At 33.7% G+C, this 18,052-nt stretch overlaps 1 protein-coding gene across 1 annotated transcript in view; it reads left to right on the top strand.

Annotated features, from left to right (window-relative positions):
* The window catches only part of LOC308243475 (disintegrin and metalloproteinase domain-containing protein 2-like), a gene marked incomplete at both ends in the record, with an annotated part of 64,742 nt that overhangs the window by 15,579 nt on the left and 31,111 nt on the right, over positions 1-18,052 (top strand). The window contains 6 exon segments of the mRNA XM_080659020.1: positions 28-84; positions 5,996-6,067; positions 6,494-6,660; positions 7,792-7,873; positions 13,091-13,227; positions 16,586-16,770. Of these exon segments, the coding sequence (XP_080515146.1) occupies positions 28-84; positions 5,996-6,067; positions 6,494-6,660; positions 7,792-7,873; positions 13,091-13,227; positions 16,586-16,770 (700 nt within the window).

Raw genomic sequence — 18,052 nt, 5'->3', positions numbered from 1 at the left:
TTAAACTTTCATGTGGATTTTTTTCAGTCACCTACAGATTTCTCTAATTATATAGAAATGCATGTTGTAGTTGAAAAAAATTTGGTAAGTATATTCTGATTTATTTGACTTATGTCAATTTATATTAGTAATTATTTGTTTCTTCAAATAACCTCTCTTCTTTTGCTGGGACTCCTATAATTTATATATTGTTTCTACCTAATGATATTTCAGAAGTCCCTCTTTTTTTTTTCCTGGTACTTAAATTTTATAATTTAATAGAGGCCCGGTGCATGAAATTTGTGCACTGGGAAGGGGGGGAAGGGTTGTCCCTCAACCCAGCCTGCATTGTCTCTAATCTGGGGGACATCCCTCTCACAATCCGGGACTGCTGGCTCCCAACTGTTTGCCTGTCTGCCTGCCTGATCAGCCCCTAACCACTTCTGCCTGCCAGCCCAATCACCCCCTAACCACTCCCCTGCTGGGCAGGTTGCCCCCAACTGCCCTCCCCTGCTGGCCCAGTTGCCCCCAACTGCCCTGGTCATCCCTAACTGCCTACCCCTGCTGGCCTGATTGCCCACAACTGCCCTCCCCTACCGGCCTTCTTGTGATGGCCATCTTGTGACCACATGGGGGCGGCCATCTTGTGTGAGGGCATGATGGTCAATTTGCATATTACCTCTTTATTAGATAGGATAATTTCAATTATCCTCTCCTCCAGTTTGTTGATTCTTTGTCCTGCCTCTTCAAATCTGTTGTTGAATCTTTCCAGTGAACTTTCACCTCAAAGAATGCATTTTATAACTCCAGAATTTATTTGGTTTCTTTTTATAATTTCTATGTTTTTTGGTTAGATGTACTTTATTTCTATGTAATTTTCCAGATTTCCCTTAGTCTGTGTTTTCCTTTAGCTCTTTGAGCATACTTTTGGCAGTTGTTTTAAAAACTTTGGTATGTCTGCATTTCCTCAAGGATTGTTTCTCCCAATTTATCTTGTTGCTTTGGGTCATCCATTTTTGTTTATTTGTTTCTTTCTTTCTTTGCCTCATGATATAAACAATGCATGTGTTTCTCCGAAATGCATATCAAAACCTAATATAATATGATGATTTTTGGAGGGCAGGGCATTTGAGAGTGATTTGAGTCATCAAGGTGGAGCCCTTTTCAAGGAGATTAAGGCACTTATAAAAGAGATTCCAGAAAGTTCCTTCACCTTTCAGCCAAGAGGGCAAGATGGTCATTTATGAACCAGAAAGAGGATTTTCACCAGACACCAAATCTGCTGGAGCCTCTATCTTAGACTATCAGCTTCCAGAATGGAGAGATTCATTTGATGTGTAAGCCCCTAGTCTATGATACTTTTAGTATAACACCTGACTGAGGAATCTTGTGATTTTGGTTGAAAATTCAGCATTTGAAAAAATAAACACCTCTTTCAGATTTTGCAGATTGGTTTTATGCCAGGGCAGTCCTTTAATGATTAGTTAAGCTTGCTCTCAAGTTAGAGGTCAGGTGAGGTGGAAGTTTAGGATGTTCTCAGGTCTTTACTGAGCATATGTCTTGATGAGCTTTCTTATTTCACCATATACAGGGATGCTTTTGAATATCTGAATTTTCCAAAGAGTCATAAACACCCAAGCTTCTCCTTAGGGCCTTTTATGGCCTGCTGTGTATCTTCACCTATAATCTCTTGCCTCAGTCATCTAACAGTCTGTCATCTTCCTGACACTTTCACAAGTAGTGGTTACTCCTTTTTGCTGCAAGTGATTTTCAACTGTTTTCTGGACATTTTGACTAGTATGTTATGAGAGTCTGGATTCTACTTAATTTTTTTTAATTTTAATTTTATTAGCACATCAGTATTGACCTAGTCATGTAGTTGTATTTAATGGCAAAAGTTTTCAGAGCCTTCATGATGTTCTCTTAGTCTTGGTTCACTTGGTGCTTTTGTAGATGCCACTGCTACCTGACTGTATTGCCTGCAGGAGTAGTAGCCTTCCTTGTCCTCCTGCTGCCTCTGCATAGGGGATTGTAGATGATGGGCCTACATAGGTAGAAAGTGTTTTCCTGGCCTACTCAGTGCCAGTGGGATTCCTGTTTACATTCTCAATGCTGTTTGTGGGAGCGGAAGTTCTTTTTTAGAGTTATTCTGCCTAGTGTTCCTTTATGGGAGTAGGAGACATTGGTATCAGGGGGTGGGGCTGTTTTATATTATCAGAGCTACACTGATACTGCCAGCAGGGGCAATGGCTCTTTCTAGGTCCAGGAAACCTGTTGTTTCAAGTTGGGTAATGAGAAGACTCCATGCTATAGGGCACAGATTACTACTCTAGGCATCAGAATGTTAGTGGTGTTCTCACTTCATCCCTACCTGGGTTACTTTTTGCCAGTGGATGTGGTGCTGGTAATTGCTGGACAGCTATGTTATTCCTCTGATCCTAGCATACCTGTACAGGTACCTTTGATTTCTGCTCTTTAGAAACCTCCTATAATCATTTTTTGTTAGGTATATTATTTCAGGGTTTATAGTTTTTCATAACTTTGCTCAGCTGGGAGAAACTGGGAGATAATAGTCTACACCAGTGGTTGGCAAACTGCGGCTCGCGAGCCACACTCAGCTCTTTGGCCCCTTGAGTGTGGCTCTTCCACAAAATACCACAGTCTGGGCGAGTCTATTTTGAAGAAGTGGTGTTAGAAGAAGTTTAAATTTAAAAAATTTGGCTCTCAAAAGAAATTTCAATCGTTGTACTGTTGATATTTGTCTCTGTTGACTAATGAGTTTGCCCACCACTGGTCTACACCATTCTGTCTAAATTAGATGTCTTCATAATAATGTCAAGATTTAAATTATTTTTTGCAAGTTTTTTTATTAAGAGGAGAAAAGATAGTGTTTTATATTTACCTTTGCAATTTTCATTACCAGAGCTCTTGACTGTCTTTGTGTACATAAGTTATTATCTTCTGTCATCTCTTTTCAACCTCAAGGGATTTTTTAATTATTCTTTCTTATTTCCAGTAATGCAGCTCTGTTATTAATTTTTTTTTTAAATTTGGGAATGCCTTTATGTTGCCTTTACTTTTGAGGAAACATTTTGCTGGATATAGAATTCTTGATTGAGAATATTTTCTTTTGACACTTAAAATTTGTAACTCTACCTGTTCTCCATTGATTCTGATGATAAGTCATCTCTTAATCTTGTTATGCATTATTTTTCTTCTATACATTGTTATACATTATTTCTTCTTCCCACTTTAAATATTTATTTTATTATTTTATTATGACCTTTGTCCAGTTAGTTAACTATGTCTGTGTGAATGTCTGATTTCATCTTACTTAGTTTATTGAGCCTATATAATGTGTAGATTAATGATTTTCATTAAATTTGTGGAGTTTGGGCCATTATTTACTAAGGTTTTGTTTTGTTTTGTTTTCTTTTTTTTTAAAGCAACTGCTTGCTCTTTTTAAAAATTATTATTATTTGTAATCTTCACCGAGGATATTTTTCCATTGATTTTTAGAGAGAGAGGAAGAGAGAGAGACAGACAGAGAGAAACATAGATGTGAGAAAAACACATCAATTGGTTGCCTCCTGCACCCACCCCAATCAGTGGCCTAGAGCAGAGCAGCCTGCAGCCCAATTGAGGTATGTGCCCTTGATCAGAATAGAATCCAGGACCCCTTCAGTCCACAGGCCAACACTCTATCCACTGAGCCAAATTAGCTAGTACATTTTCTTTTGTTTTTTGCGTTTTTCAATCTCTCTTCCCTTCTAAGGCTCCTATTATATAAATTCTGGCTTATGTATTGATGTCAATTTAGTGTCTATGATTCTGTTCAGTTTACTTTTTTGTTTTTTCTTTTTGATTTTTTTATGTTGGATAATTTCTGTTGATATACCATCATGTTCAATTATTCTTTTTTTCTGCTGGTGAACACTCCTTTTATGAAGTTTCTACTTTAGCTATTGTATTTTTCAACTCAAGAGTGTCCATTTAGTTATTTTTATAAGTTTATATTTTTTCCACTTTCTTCAGATTTATCTATAATAATAAAAGCATAATATGCTAATTAGACCTGACGTCCTTCCTTCCAGACAAAGCCGCAGCAGGCAGGGGCCATGGTAGAGGCAGCAGAGGACCGCCCCTCCCCCCCCCCACTCTCACCCCCCCCCCCCCAGCCATAGCAGCGGCGGGTGGGGGGCTGGGGCCAAGGCCCTTGCACAAATTTTGTGCATTGGACCTCTAAATGATATATAATTGATACATAACCATGTAAATTTATCCATAGTAACATCAAGGAAAGCAGAGTATAGTATTAGATATTCAGTGTTTAATAAAGTGACACATCTTTGTAGACTTTCTATTCTGTTTATAGATTTATGAAAAGGTTGTAACTTTTTACCTAAGTTAAAACTGAAAATGCTATTTTCCTCATACCTGCTAACCATTGGTTTTATATTTCTTTTTAATTTTTCTAGTCAATGAGTATACAATTTTATACATATTGGGTTTTTCAATTTCTTAAAACAATTACATATAAGTAACATCAAACACTTTGAAGTTTTTACTTATAAATCTCTCAAACCATCTTCACCCAATCCTAAATGTTCTATGACTCCTAATTGATATTTAAATTTTGACAGAGATTGCATCAAATCTGTAGATTGCTTTGTGTAGTTGAAACATTTTAACAATATTAACTCTTGAGCATTGAATATATTTGCATTTGTTTGTGTGTTTTTTTCAATTCTTGTAGTTTTCAGTGTACAAATCCTTCACCTCTATGCTTAAATCTATTCCTATGTATTTTATTATTTTTGATATTGTAAATGGGGTTATTTTCTTAATTTCTCTTTCTGATAGTTTCTATTAGTATATAAAACATAGTTTTGTATACATATATATATATATATTTTTTTTTTATCCTGCAACATTACTGTCCTTGTTTACTAGTTCTAACAGGCTTTTTTATGATGAGTTTGGGGCTTTCTATAACATATCTGCAGATAGTGACAGTATTACTTCTTCCTTTGCCATTTGCATGTATTTTATTTACTTTTCTTCCTACTTTCTCTGCCTAAGATTTCAATCTATGTTATATAAAAGTGGTAAGACTGGGTATTCTTGTATTGTTCCTGATTATATGGGAAAAGTTTTCAACTTTTCACCATTGATTATGATCTTGGCTGTGGGTCTGTCATATATGGTTTTTATTATGTTGAACCATGTTTCTTTTATACATATTTTGTTTTTTTTAAAAGATATTGAATTTTGTAAAATATATCAATTGGGATAATTATGTGATATTTCCCTTTATTTTGTGGTCTATCACATTAACTGGTTTGTAAATGTTGAACCATTCTTGCAACCATGGAATAAATCCCACTTGTACCTGGTGTAAGATCCTTTTAATGTGCTGTTGATCTCAGTGTACCAATGAGGATTTTTGCATCTATGTTCATCAGAGATGCTGACCTGTAATCTCTTTTTGTAGTGTTTTTGTCTGATTTTTGGTGTCAGGGTAATGCTGGCCTTGTAAAATGACTTTGAAAGTGTCCCTCTCTTCTACTTTTGGGAGTTTGTAAGGTGTTTTTGTATTTTTTAAAAAATATATTTTATTGATTTTTTACAGAGAGGAAGGGAGAGGGAGAGAGAGTTAGAAACATCAATGAGAGAGAAACATCAATCAGCTGCCTCCTGCACAACCCCCACTGGGGATGTGCCCACAACCAAGGCACATGCCCCTGACCGAAATCAAACCTGGGACCTTGAGTCCGCAGGCCGATGCTCCATCCACTGAGCCAAGCCGGTTAGGGCTGTTTTTGTATTTTTTAATATACCCTATTTCTCACACTGAATAAATATCATATTATTTCTATAATAATTTATATTTAAAAACAAAAAATTAGTAGTCAAAACATTTCAAACTCACTATATTAAAATTTAAACAACACAGCAATAATTAAATATTAAGCAATATATATTTAGATTTAAAATGTGTGATTATCTTTTTCAGTATAATCATATGGGTTCTGATACGGCTGTTGTCACTCAAAAAATTTTCCAATTAATTGGATTGACTAATGCTGTAAGTGTTTGCTCTTTAGAACTTTTGCATTTGCTTGTGATACTTAAAAAATTCCCTTAGTTTCTTTTATGACACTGCCTGAATACATATCTTGTGTGAATAAGGAAAAGTATATAAGCACTTTAAATTTGTTTTCTAACTATTTAATAGAAATAATTATCATTGTAGACACCTAGTTAGGTTATTGTAAGGATTAAATTAAATATAGCACTTGAGTTAGGGCTTGCTTAAGGACAGGCTTTTCAAACATTAATTACAACTTATTTCATTAGTAGTATGTACTTTTTATATTATAAGATTCAAAACAGACTTACAGTTCAGTTGTTTAATATTTGTCATCAGGATAGTGTTTATTTTCACATCTAATTTCCAAATCTATTTAGACCATGATATTTGAATATATTTTCTTTATGTGTTCTATTTTAGATTTTTACTTCATTTAATATTACAATAATTCTGTCTTCACTGGAGCTTTGGATAGATGAAAATAAAATGCCAGTAACAGGAGATGTTAATGAATTATTACACAAATTTTTAAAATGGAAAAGATCTTATCTTGTTTTGCGTCCACATGATATGGCATTTTTACTTGTGTAAGCATATGTTGGCATTACTCAATCTTATATAAAGAAAACACTTTTGACCTAATTTCTGACAGTTCAAAGGTCTTTAGAGAAAGACATCTTGTGCCATTTTTCTTACATACATCATGTGAATATTATTTTTCAAAACATGGGTTTTATAGAATTATTGATATCACTGTATTTATTTGTTTGTATTTAAAATTTACTCCTTTTAAACTTGTTACCATATGCCTTCTTGCCTTCTTACCTTATAGTATAATGTCCCTAACTATACATAAAACACTAATAATATTTATCTGAAGAAATGTACCTGTATTCTAAGAATATAGTAATTTGGGCTTCTTTTTATGCTTTATTTCCATAAAATAAAATAATAAATAACAAGGAAATGGAAGCACAATTGTATATTTAAACATCTCTAATATACCATATTCACACTATGCTTCCTTTTAAAAAAGTATAAGATGATCTATTTAATAAGATTATTGTTTTTTTATTAATGTCCAAACCTATATATATTTTTATACTAAATAAAATAATACATACAGCAGCCCCACCCCCCAAAAAAATGTATACACACTTTTATAGTTGATAGCTCAATTTCGACAATGAAATAAACACTGCCTTTATAATTATTCAAAGTGTGTGTATACATTTTTTGGGACACCCTATATGTTTTTAAATCATAATCTTTTATGTTACTGTCTGCCCCTCAAGTATGCCATAACTTTGCATGACTCTGGCAAGCTAATTCAATCTTACTAAGGGGAAACTTCAGTCTATAAGGTATATAACTCTTCCTATTATCAACTACATTGCCTTATTTTCTTAATTTTAAGAAATTTTACTTAACTCTTATTTTGATCTTTTACTAATATTTTAATTTTTAGTGAATACTACACAAAACTGATTCTTCACTTTTAAAAAATTCATCTGATAATACACTTTATATTTGTTTTAAAATCTATTTTATTGTTTTCAAAAGAAGCATTCACAGTCACTTCCTATGCTTTGTTACTTAAATGTTACATGAAACTATCTATGAGTATATTATATAAATATTTAAATATATATTTATATTTGGCAAATACAATATTAATTGCATAGTTTTACAAATGTATATGATTTTTTAAATTTAAGTTACAGAGAAAAATCAGATTATGTTGGTGCAACCTTTCAAGGAAAGATGTGTGATAGACAATATGGAGGAGCCATTGCTCTGGTTGGTATAATCTTGGCTAAGATATATAAATAAAATGCTGTTTAGATTATATATAGTTCAGTATTTTTATTCATTTTTAGGTATTTAATATTTGCATAATGAACATATTCATCTTTGTCCCTGCTGCTGAAAGAAATGTTTGAACTATAGCAAGTCCTCATTGAACTTCATACACGTACAATTTTTGGCATTTCATCTGGAGTTCAAAATATCCATTTTAGAAAATTAATATAGTAGTCTATTTCAGGCTTAGAAGATTCTCATAAATTTGCATGTGCTCAATATTTAATAAGTAATTGCTTTTGATTTCAAGCTTAGATTTTGATCATTTTTCTTAATTATATAGTTAACATAATTATAAACCAGGTTAAAATAAAACGTAAAAAAATTTCCTTAAAATGCTCTATGGGGCCCACGTGAAGGATAACAGAATCAAATGCCCTAATTGGTATTATTTATTTTAGTAGAAATTCTTGGTATATTTAAAATTAGTATATTTTTGCTCCTCTTTCATAATGCTATGATTATTTTGACATGTGGAATTTACTTTTTTATTTTGTGTGTTTGTACAATGTACCAGAATTTGAGGAATGCAATGCATAACACTCTTATTTCAGTGAACAAGTGAAGCTAAGTAAAAATATGAAAAGATGAATCAATCAAATGGACACACAAATATCAACTTTAAAATTTACATATGATAGTTTGGAAAATGTGACTTATGTTTATTGGCAAGCCATTACCTAGTCTCAAAAACTGGAATTTGGCTGATTTATGCAGTCACAACACTGAAATATAAGAATCACATGTGAAGCAGGACCTTCACTGATAACAAAACCAGAACAGAACTCATTCTCTCTAAAGGAAGGTTAGCCCCCAACAGTAAAATAATGCCATCATTTATTGGAAAGTGTGTGTTTCATGAGCAGAGGGCAGTGGCCTCTATCGTGAGAGGAGCATTCAGAGAAGAGCTTTCTAGTATTCTTCTTTCTTATTCTCCAGATTTCATTGGATAATCATTTCCTGACCTTTAGTTGGAAAAAATCAGCAGCCACCGTTATTTACTGAAGCAAGATATTGAAGCAAACAATTAATGCTCTGATGTTAAACACTCACCACTCTCCCTACCTAATCCCCTAGTGGTGCCTCTATCATTAAAACAGGACATCATATTTCTAGTCTCTTTCTGGACTCTTTTATCATCGTTGGTGGGTTGTTGTTTTTCTGTCTTTCAGCCAACAACACATTGTCTTAATAACTATAGCTTCACAGTAAGTCATCAAACATGGTAGTGTAAACCCTGCTACTACTTCTTTAGACAGATTTAGGTACTCTGAATTCTCTGCATTTCCATTTTAAAATCAGTTTGTCAATTTCAGCAAAAACTGCTTGGATTCTGATTAATTTTGAACTGAATCTTTAGGCCAATTTGAGGGACATTGACACTTTAAAAATACTGAGTTCTCCTATCCATGAAATGGATAAATATGTGTGGTATATTCACATAATGTAAGCAATAAAAATAAACTATTGTTATACATGGACCATTGACGGATCTCAAAACCTGTTGAATAAAGTAAAACAGAAGCAAAAGAATATTTACTTCATTATCCCATTTTAATGTTTAGGTAAAGAGACACCATTTTATTAAAAGTCAGAGTAGAAGTTACAAATTGTGGTGAGGTAATGCCTGGAAACTTGCTGGAGAGAACTTCCTAGGACCTAGGTGATAAAAATATCCCATATTTTGTACAGTGTAATAGTTATGCAGATATTTATCACACACAAAGACTTCACAAATATGTGTCTATATGTGTATGTACATATAATATTATAAATAAATTATATATAAGTGTGTATATTTGAGTAAATAAATATTCTATACATATATATATGTATGTATATGTTTTACTCCCATATATAATGCCACAGAAATTTTAACCCTAAAGAGAAAGAAAAAGAAGCAAATACATAACCAAAGGAAATTTGATGTATCAATAGTATAAATCATCAAAATGTTCTTCAGGTAAAATAGATATGACTTTTAGGTGATTTATTATTTAGAATGAAATAAAATTTTACTAGCATATATAATAAACATGAACTCATATATACCAAACTAAGATGCACAAAGCAAACACTGAGCTAGTAACAGAAATAATCATACTTGGATAATTTATCAGACCAAAAATTTAGAAAGTTTTAATAGTATTAATGAACTTTATCTAAAAGGCATATATAGAATCCTGATTTCTAATATTAGAGACTAAATGTTTTTACAAAGCAAACAGACAAGCATATTTATAGAAAGTAATCACATGTTGTACAACATAGGAATACTAGTGACTGGCACATAAGAAGTCCTTAATAAATCCCTGCTGCTATTATTTAACAGCTATTATAACAAGCAGATTCAACAAAAGAAACTTGTCTGCTTACTTATAGCTTTTATACAAAATATTTTAAAATGCCAATGCTAAATATAATTTTAGTTTTCCATTATTTTATGTTAGAAACAAAAGTAATCATAACAATATCCCATAGGAAATTCTTATACTCCAGTTTATACCTTTTCAAGTTTTTGCTACTAATCTGTTTTGGACTAAATTGTGTACTCCTAAAATTCATTTATTGAAACCCCAATCCCCAATGTGACTATATATCGGAGACTGGGCCTTTACAGAGGTAATTAAGATTAAAGGAGGTTATAAGAGTATGCCTCTCATCCAATGGGACTGGTGTCCTTATAAAAGAGGAAAAGACAGCAGAGCTATCTATCTCTGTGCATATACTAAAGAAGGCCATGTGAAGACACTGTGAAAAGACAGCCTTCTACAACCTAGGGAGAGAGGCCTTACCAGAAAGGAACCCTTTTGGCAACTTGACCTGGATTTCTAATCTCCAGAAATGTGAGAAAATAAATTTCTGTTATTTAAACCAACACAGTTTGTAATGACAGCCCTATCTGAGTGAAGCCCTATGCCAGATTGCCACAAAGAGAATGCAAAGGAATGTCATCTCCAACACAAACCATATATTTGACCCTATCTATAATAATAAAAGCATAATATGCTAATTAGACTGGACAGCCAAACAACCTTCCAGACGTCATTCTGGATGTCCTTCCAGATGACCTTCCTGATGAACCCACCATGTTGGGGGCCAAGGCAAAAGCGGTTAGGAACCATCAGGCTGATAGTCTAGTAGTTAGGGGCGATCAGGCAGGCAGGCCAGTGGTTAGGGGTCATCAGGCAGGCAGGCAGAGGCATTTAGGGGCAATCAGGCAGGCAGGCGAGCAGTTAGGGGCAACCAGGCAGGCAGGCCAGTGGTTAGGGGTAATCAGGCAGGCAGGCCAGTGGTTAGGGGCAATCAGGCAGGCAGGCGAGCAGTTAGGAGCCAGCAGTCCCTGATTGCAAGAGGGATGTCCAACTGCTGGTTTAGGCCCAATCCCTCAGGGATCCCTGTGGGATCGGACCTAAACCGGCAGTAGGATATTTCCCGAGGGGTCCCAGATTGCAAGAGGGTATAGGCCAAGCTGAGGGACCCCCAACCCCCATGCAAAAATTTTGCTCACTGAACTTCTAGGCTCATGATAAAATGAAAGACCAGAACAAATGAACTAGTAAGAATATAGAGAATAAAGGAGCAATTGCACATGGGAGTGTAGGGGATGACTTTTATACAAATGACTAGAGTGAAACTTTTTGGATGTTGTTGTTTTCATCTTACTGAGCTATAAAAGATAGCAAGGAACAGGAGTCATAGAGAAAGAGAAACAATTATAAAGCTACATTGATTGAATGGTTGCCACACCTTTTCTATAATATCCTGAACATAAAACAAAAAATCTTAAATAACTATAAAAATAATATATACCCTATTATTCATTACATTACTATTTATAATATCCTATTATTTACATTATTGAAATTTAGCAGAATCTTTCATTTTCTTTTCCATAGAATCAAATACACCCGCTCTTCTTCCCTTCCCCTTCCCCTCTTCCCCAGCTTCTATCCCCTCTCTTTCTTCTCTTCCCCCTCCTTCTCTTTTATCTTCTTATTCTTCCTCTATTTAAAAATGGGTGGTACATTCAACTGTGGTAATTTGATAAAGGGGCCATTATCAATGTGCATGCAAGGTGTAGGGACTTTGCAGTGTCTCAGGGCTAGTAATAAAGATATTTAATTTGTTACCCAAGCGAGAAGGAAAGGATAGAGACATTCTACTAGGGTCACAGACAGAAAGTAGAGACCTCCACTCAAGAATTTAGACAGCCATAAGCACCTGGACAATGAGGCTAATAAAATTTTCTTACCCTGTCCTCCCCATTAGACCAAAGTAAAGCAGGGGAAAAGGAACCTTTTGATATTATCCTTTGGTGCCATCCTTGACTAGAGAGCAAGGTGGAAAATGATGGAAAGTTGATTTAGAGAAGCAAACAGAATATACCAAAATGTATTCCTGGAAACCTATCTTGAAGTATATTCACAAAAGTGTTATTAGATATATTTGAAGACCTAGTGTGATGTGTGGATTTTTCTTAAACTTCATATGTTCTAGTATGGTCAAAATGTTCTATATAAGCATCTTACATTTACAAAAAGAAAATGATAAAGGCATTTTGGTTTTGAAAATAGCCTTAATATGGGATTAGCTTATAATGACATTGACAAATGCCAGTGCTCAGGAGCTGTCTGCATAATCAACCCAGAAGGAAAGTCAGCATTCTCATTATCAGTCATTATTACCATAATATAAATTAATTTAATGTGTTAATTTATTATTTTTTATGAAACATAATGTAAAAACATTGATATAAAATATTATCTCTAAATAATCAAATTATAAATTAGCACAATCTGTTAATAATTTGGCACTATGTATATGTGTAAATCTTTTTGGTTAGTATGAATACGACTATAATTATTATTATATATAATTATATTACTGGGGCAGTTTTTATCTTGTTTTGGTGCCATCAAATGAACTATATATTTAATTTTTGGTAAAATTTCAGATTTCACTATTATGTTCTTTTCATATTGATAATGATACCTGTAACAAATTGAGTCAACATGGATGGCACTTCTGTGGTTACATATTAGAAGCCTCTATTCCATTTTGTCATGTCACTATTTTTAATAATTACATTATTCTCCCAGTAAATGAATAATCTCCTAAAATATTAGTGTGCACTTGTGTGTGTTTTTTCAGCACCCCAAAACCTTAAGTCTGGAATCACTTGCAGTCATTATAGCTCAATTACTGAGCCTTAGCATGGGAATAGCTTATGATGACATTGACAAATGCCAGTGTTCAGGAGCTGTCTGCATAATGAACCCAGAAGCAATGTAAGATGCCTTACTTGTATATGCTTTACACATATAGTTTATATGAAAATAAGTTTGGTGTATTTAAAGTTTAAGCTGTTGAAATAATTTAAAATGGTCGAATGTAAGCTGTGACCCATGATTTCCAGATCAAAATGCATAATCCAAGTCCCAAATATCTATCTCAAAATTTCCCAATCTAATGTCACACTTGCTTTGTCATATGTGATCTAACCCCTCCATTTATCACTATGTTTACCTGCATGATTTTATCATTTAAGCCTGAGCAGATATGCCAAATGCTGGCTTGCAATCACTGTATAAGAATTATTGATTAATATGGTCTTGTCTGCATAAATCTCCTTCATTCTGCCCTGGCTCAGACTGAAGTCTTGGCATCTATTGATTTCATAGATGCTGTTATTCAGCTTTTTCTTTGTTATCAAAGGAGGCCTTTTGCAGTACCATTTTTATGCCTTAAAACAAAGAAGTTGCAATTACCATCATTATTCTTAGAGTATACTCTGAGATTTTATAAAATTAGGACCAAACAATCAGGGATTAGAGAATCCATTATCCAGTTAGTGACTAGAGCCAGCCTCTTATCTTTCTGATAGACAATTTTGGAGGCATTTTCTGCTTTTCAGATGTCTTACAGCAACAAACTTGATAACGTTTCACTTTCCCCATTCCCTCACTCCTGCTTCCACAATCATTTCCTAGAGGTACTTGCATTCAAATTTTTATCTCAGACTCTGATTTTGGAGGAACCTGTATAAGAATAGTTATCCCAGAAGTGTCTATAGTAAACTATTGTGAAATGATTGTTGAACTGGATTAATAAGTGATCTTATGGCAACAAGGATACTTTTGGCAGGAGATGATGTACAGAGAAGGCATTATCTTATTCTTTGGTATGTATGTCCATTAAGGTACAATAAAAACTAAAGATATTCCTGGTAGATTAGGTTTTATGTGGAATCTCTGACAAGTATCAAATATTTGTAGTGCAGACCCCCAGAGTACTCTTTCAGCTCCTGGTGGGCCACTGTAGAGTTTAGCATGCATGTAGGAAACACTAAGTTATTATGTTACTGAAGTTGAATATTTTCATCACAATTTGTAATTATTCAGAGCCACAGAATTATAACATCAAGTGGACATGAATCTACCTGATGACCAAAGGAGTTTATTTTGGAACAAGCTAAAAAAATCCAGATAGTGCAAGTAAATAACACAAACAGGGATTCTAGGTAAATCCCCATGGCACGTCCATCTATTGCACCAATGTTTCTCAATCACTTCACACCAACGGTTAAATGGGGATTCCCTAAAACTGGCTGCTAGAGAAAGAAAAAAGCTGTCTTGTTTTAAGAGCATGTCCTCTGAGTATGTTAGTTGGAATAAAAACATTCTTAAATGTGTGACATTTCACATTGATTTCTGCATAGTGGCTTTCATTTCCAAGATAATGTCATAACTCATGATGGAAGCTTTAACTATTAAATTAACCAAGATTATAGTCACCAATAGAATGAAGGGTCACTTAGAAGCATGGTTGTCATCATTACTTCCTAGATGTTAAACTTATAGCTTTATTTTATTTTATTTTTTTCTAGTACAACAAACAATTTATTTTATTTTTTTAAATTTTTATTTTTTATTGTTTTAAGTAGTACATATAGTAGTACATATAGCTCCTCCCCCCCCATTTTAAACCAATTACTTAATCTTTATATCAGCCCACTTCTAACTTTGCAAGAATCTAAAAAATATAGTCATTTATGCAAGGGAATTATACACTGAATATCAGAGGTTCTATTATCAAGAAAATAAGAGAATGGGGAATAGAAATATCAAGAAAATATGTTCAAAGATTCAAGCTGAAAAGAAATTCTCCAATTTGATATAATTATTATTGATATTTTATTTCTAATGAAAAATTAAATCGCCAAAAAATATATGCCCTATGGACCATTTCACACATAGCAAACACACCTTGCCTTGCCCAGTTCTCAGTAATATTAAATTTCTATTTCTTTCTCTCCTTTTGGTTTCTGGTACTTAGATAAAATTCATCTGAATTGTTGGCAATGTAATAATAAATTCATTCATTATGGCTAATATAACAAGGGTATGTTCAACCAGGATGCGAAAATAACAAAAAATACCAAAATTGGTAGTTTATTCGAAACTCCCTAATTTGTAATCCTCATGAAAATAACATGTTCCTGTAATAATCTGAATGACTAGGGTTTGAGTCTATGGCTTTAAAAACCAATAACTTCATATTATCTATATCAGTCATCAAATTACAGACCTCCAAGGTTATAATCTTTTTACTTGTTAATATTTTCAGAATAATTAAAATTATAGTGAAACTGCAACCAAAAATCTACTATACAACAGTTTTAACCGTGTACTCATTCATTTTTTTTTTAGTGAATATTGAGCTCTTAGCTTTGTGCTAGTAAACAAAAAAACTGAAAATGCATTTTCCCACCCAGCCAGCGTAACTGAGGAGTTGAGCATCAGCCCATGAACCAGGTCATGGTTTGATTCCTGGTCAGGGCACAAGCCTGGGTTGCGGGCTGGATCCCCAGTATGGAGCATGAAGGAGACAGCCTATTGATTGTGTTTCTCTCTCACAGAGATTTCTACCTCTCTGTCCTCTGCCTTATTTTCTCTAAAATCAATATAAATACATTTTTTTAAAAAAAGAAAATGCCTTTTCTCTAGAGCTAAAAAACTAGTAGGACAAGGTAATCAATCAATCAATAATTAATATTCCCATTTTTTATACATATTTTGAAGAAAAATCAATATCACTAAAGTAACAAAGAGTAGTAGGGGGGTGGTATGCTAGATGTGTGCTTAGAAAAGGTACCTCTGTGTAAATACTGAACAAGGAATTGGGTATGGGACTCTGGAGTTTAGGTGATTAGTTGGAGTTAGGAAAACAAATATCTGAGTTGTTAGGTTCTGGTGTTATTTAAAACCTAGAACTGAAAAGATTGTCTATGAGTAAATATAAAGAAGTAGAGAAGCCCAATTTCTTTTGTCAATAAAAGGGTATTACAATATTTAGAAGTCATGAAAAGAAAAGGAAGCAAAAATGAAACAGAGATGGATCACTCTGTTGTTAGATAGGAGCTGCAAGAGAAAACGGTGTCACAAATAACTAATATAAGATCCAACAAAATTTTATTGATTAGTTACTTATTCCTACTAAAAATATATACTGTACATTTTTGCATAGTTGACACTAACAAAATTGAGTATTTTTTCTGTGGTGGAATGTTAAATAGCTTTATTCCCAGGGTAGGCAGTTGATTGATACAATGCTTGTATAAAAATTTGAAGTTTAATGTATTTTTAGTCATTCCAGTGGTGTGAAGATCTTTAGTAACTGCAGCATGGAAGATTTTGCACATTTTATTTCAAAGCCAAAATCCCAATGTCTTCGAAATCATCCACGTTTAGATCCATCATATAAAGCTGCAGTTTGTGGTAATAAACAAGTGGAAGAAGGAGAAACATGTGACTGTGGGACTGCAGATGTAGGTATTAATTTGAAAGCATACATACCAGAATTGCATAAAAATATTTAATTTTATAGTGTTACACTTATTTTCATAATTTATCACACTCACTTTTCTGCAAAAACATTAAGAAAGCATATAGGGATTTTAATAAACTAATGAAGGCACTTATATATTGATGTACAGATTTAGTGGTTTTATAGTATCTGTACAAGTGATTTTCAATGTCATTAATCCTATAGCTGAGTTGACCTAAGTTTAAACTGCGCTTCTTGTGTATTTTTCTTGTATTTTTTCTGAACCTAAAATCCTCCACCATTCAGAAAGATATAAAGGTTTGAGAAAAAAAACATAGGTGGTGCATTTCTGGCTTTGAGTATTTTAACCCAGGACAATATTCAACTCAAAAAAATTTGGACCATACATAATCCATAAAAGCTGGTTTTCATACTCACAAAAATCTTACAAAAAGCTGCTGTATCAGAGGGAGGTGGTAAGAGAATAGAAAAAGGGAATGCAACGAGGGAGAGAGAAATTGTGAGACTCACAGTGAGTGGTATGGGCATGAGAGAATCAAGAAAATCTGAATGGAATTCAATGCTCCATACTGTAATAGCTAAGGTCATTCATATACTTGCCTCAGTATGAAAAAGTGTGTTTTTAGGTAAATGGTTTAGGACATGTTTTTAAGAAATTATTCCACAGCACCCACCTGTTTTTCCTTGTTTGGATCTAAATGGAAACACCTTGACATTTTTAAATAAAAATTAACAGCAGTATCTTTTGGCTTTATTAAATATCATATAATTATGTCCCAAATTCCTGTTATATAGTTTAACTAACCGGAATCCCATGTATATAGTAATAGCAATGATACAGATTAGGCAGAATAGTTCTGGAAAACACTACAAATTAATGTGCCCTACTAAGTATCATACTATGAATCATGTTAAGATCACTGAAATCTATGATTTATTTTTGTGTAACTTACTGAAATTTTTGGCCCAATCAATCATTTTATCATTTTTAAAATCCTTGGGAATTTTAAAAATTGTGTGTGTGTGTGTGTGTGTGTGTGTGTGTGTGAATATATCATCTCTCCAGCTTCCTACTTTCTTATATACTGCTTTTATTAAACCTAATAATAAATAAATAAAAACACAGAATCATGGTAATAAACTCCCTAAAGAACATATAAGCATAGCCCATGGACACAGACAACATGGTTAGGGCCAGAGGGAGGGGACGGAGGATGGTGGAGGGGGGATGGAAGGAGAGGTAAATGGGGGACACCTATAATAATT

Source organism: Plecotus auritus (genome assembly GCF_963455305.1).
Source record: "Plecotus auritus genome assembly, chromosome: 3".
Lineage (NCBI taxonomy): Eukaryota > Metazoa > Chordata > Mammalia > Chiroptera > Vespertilionidae > Plecotus > Plecotus auritus.
The sequence above is the reverse complement of the archived record's forward strand: the minus strand, read 5'-3'. Positions and strand labels throughout refer to the sequence as shown.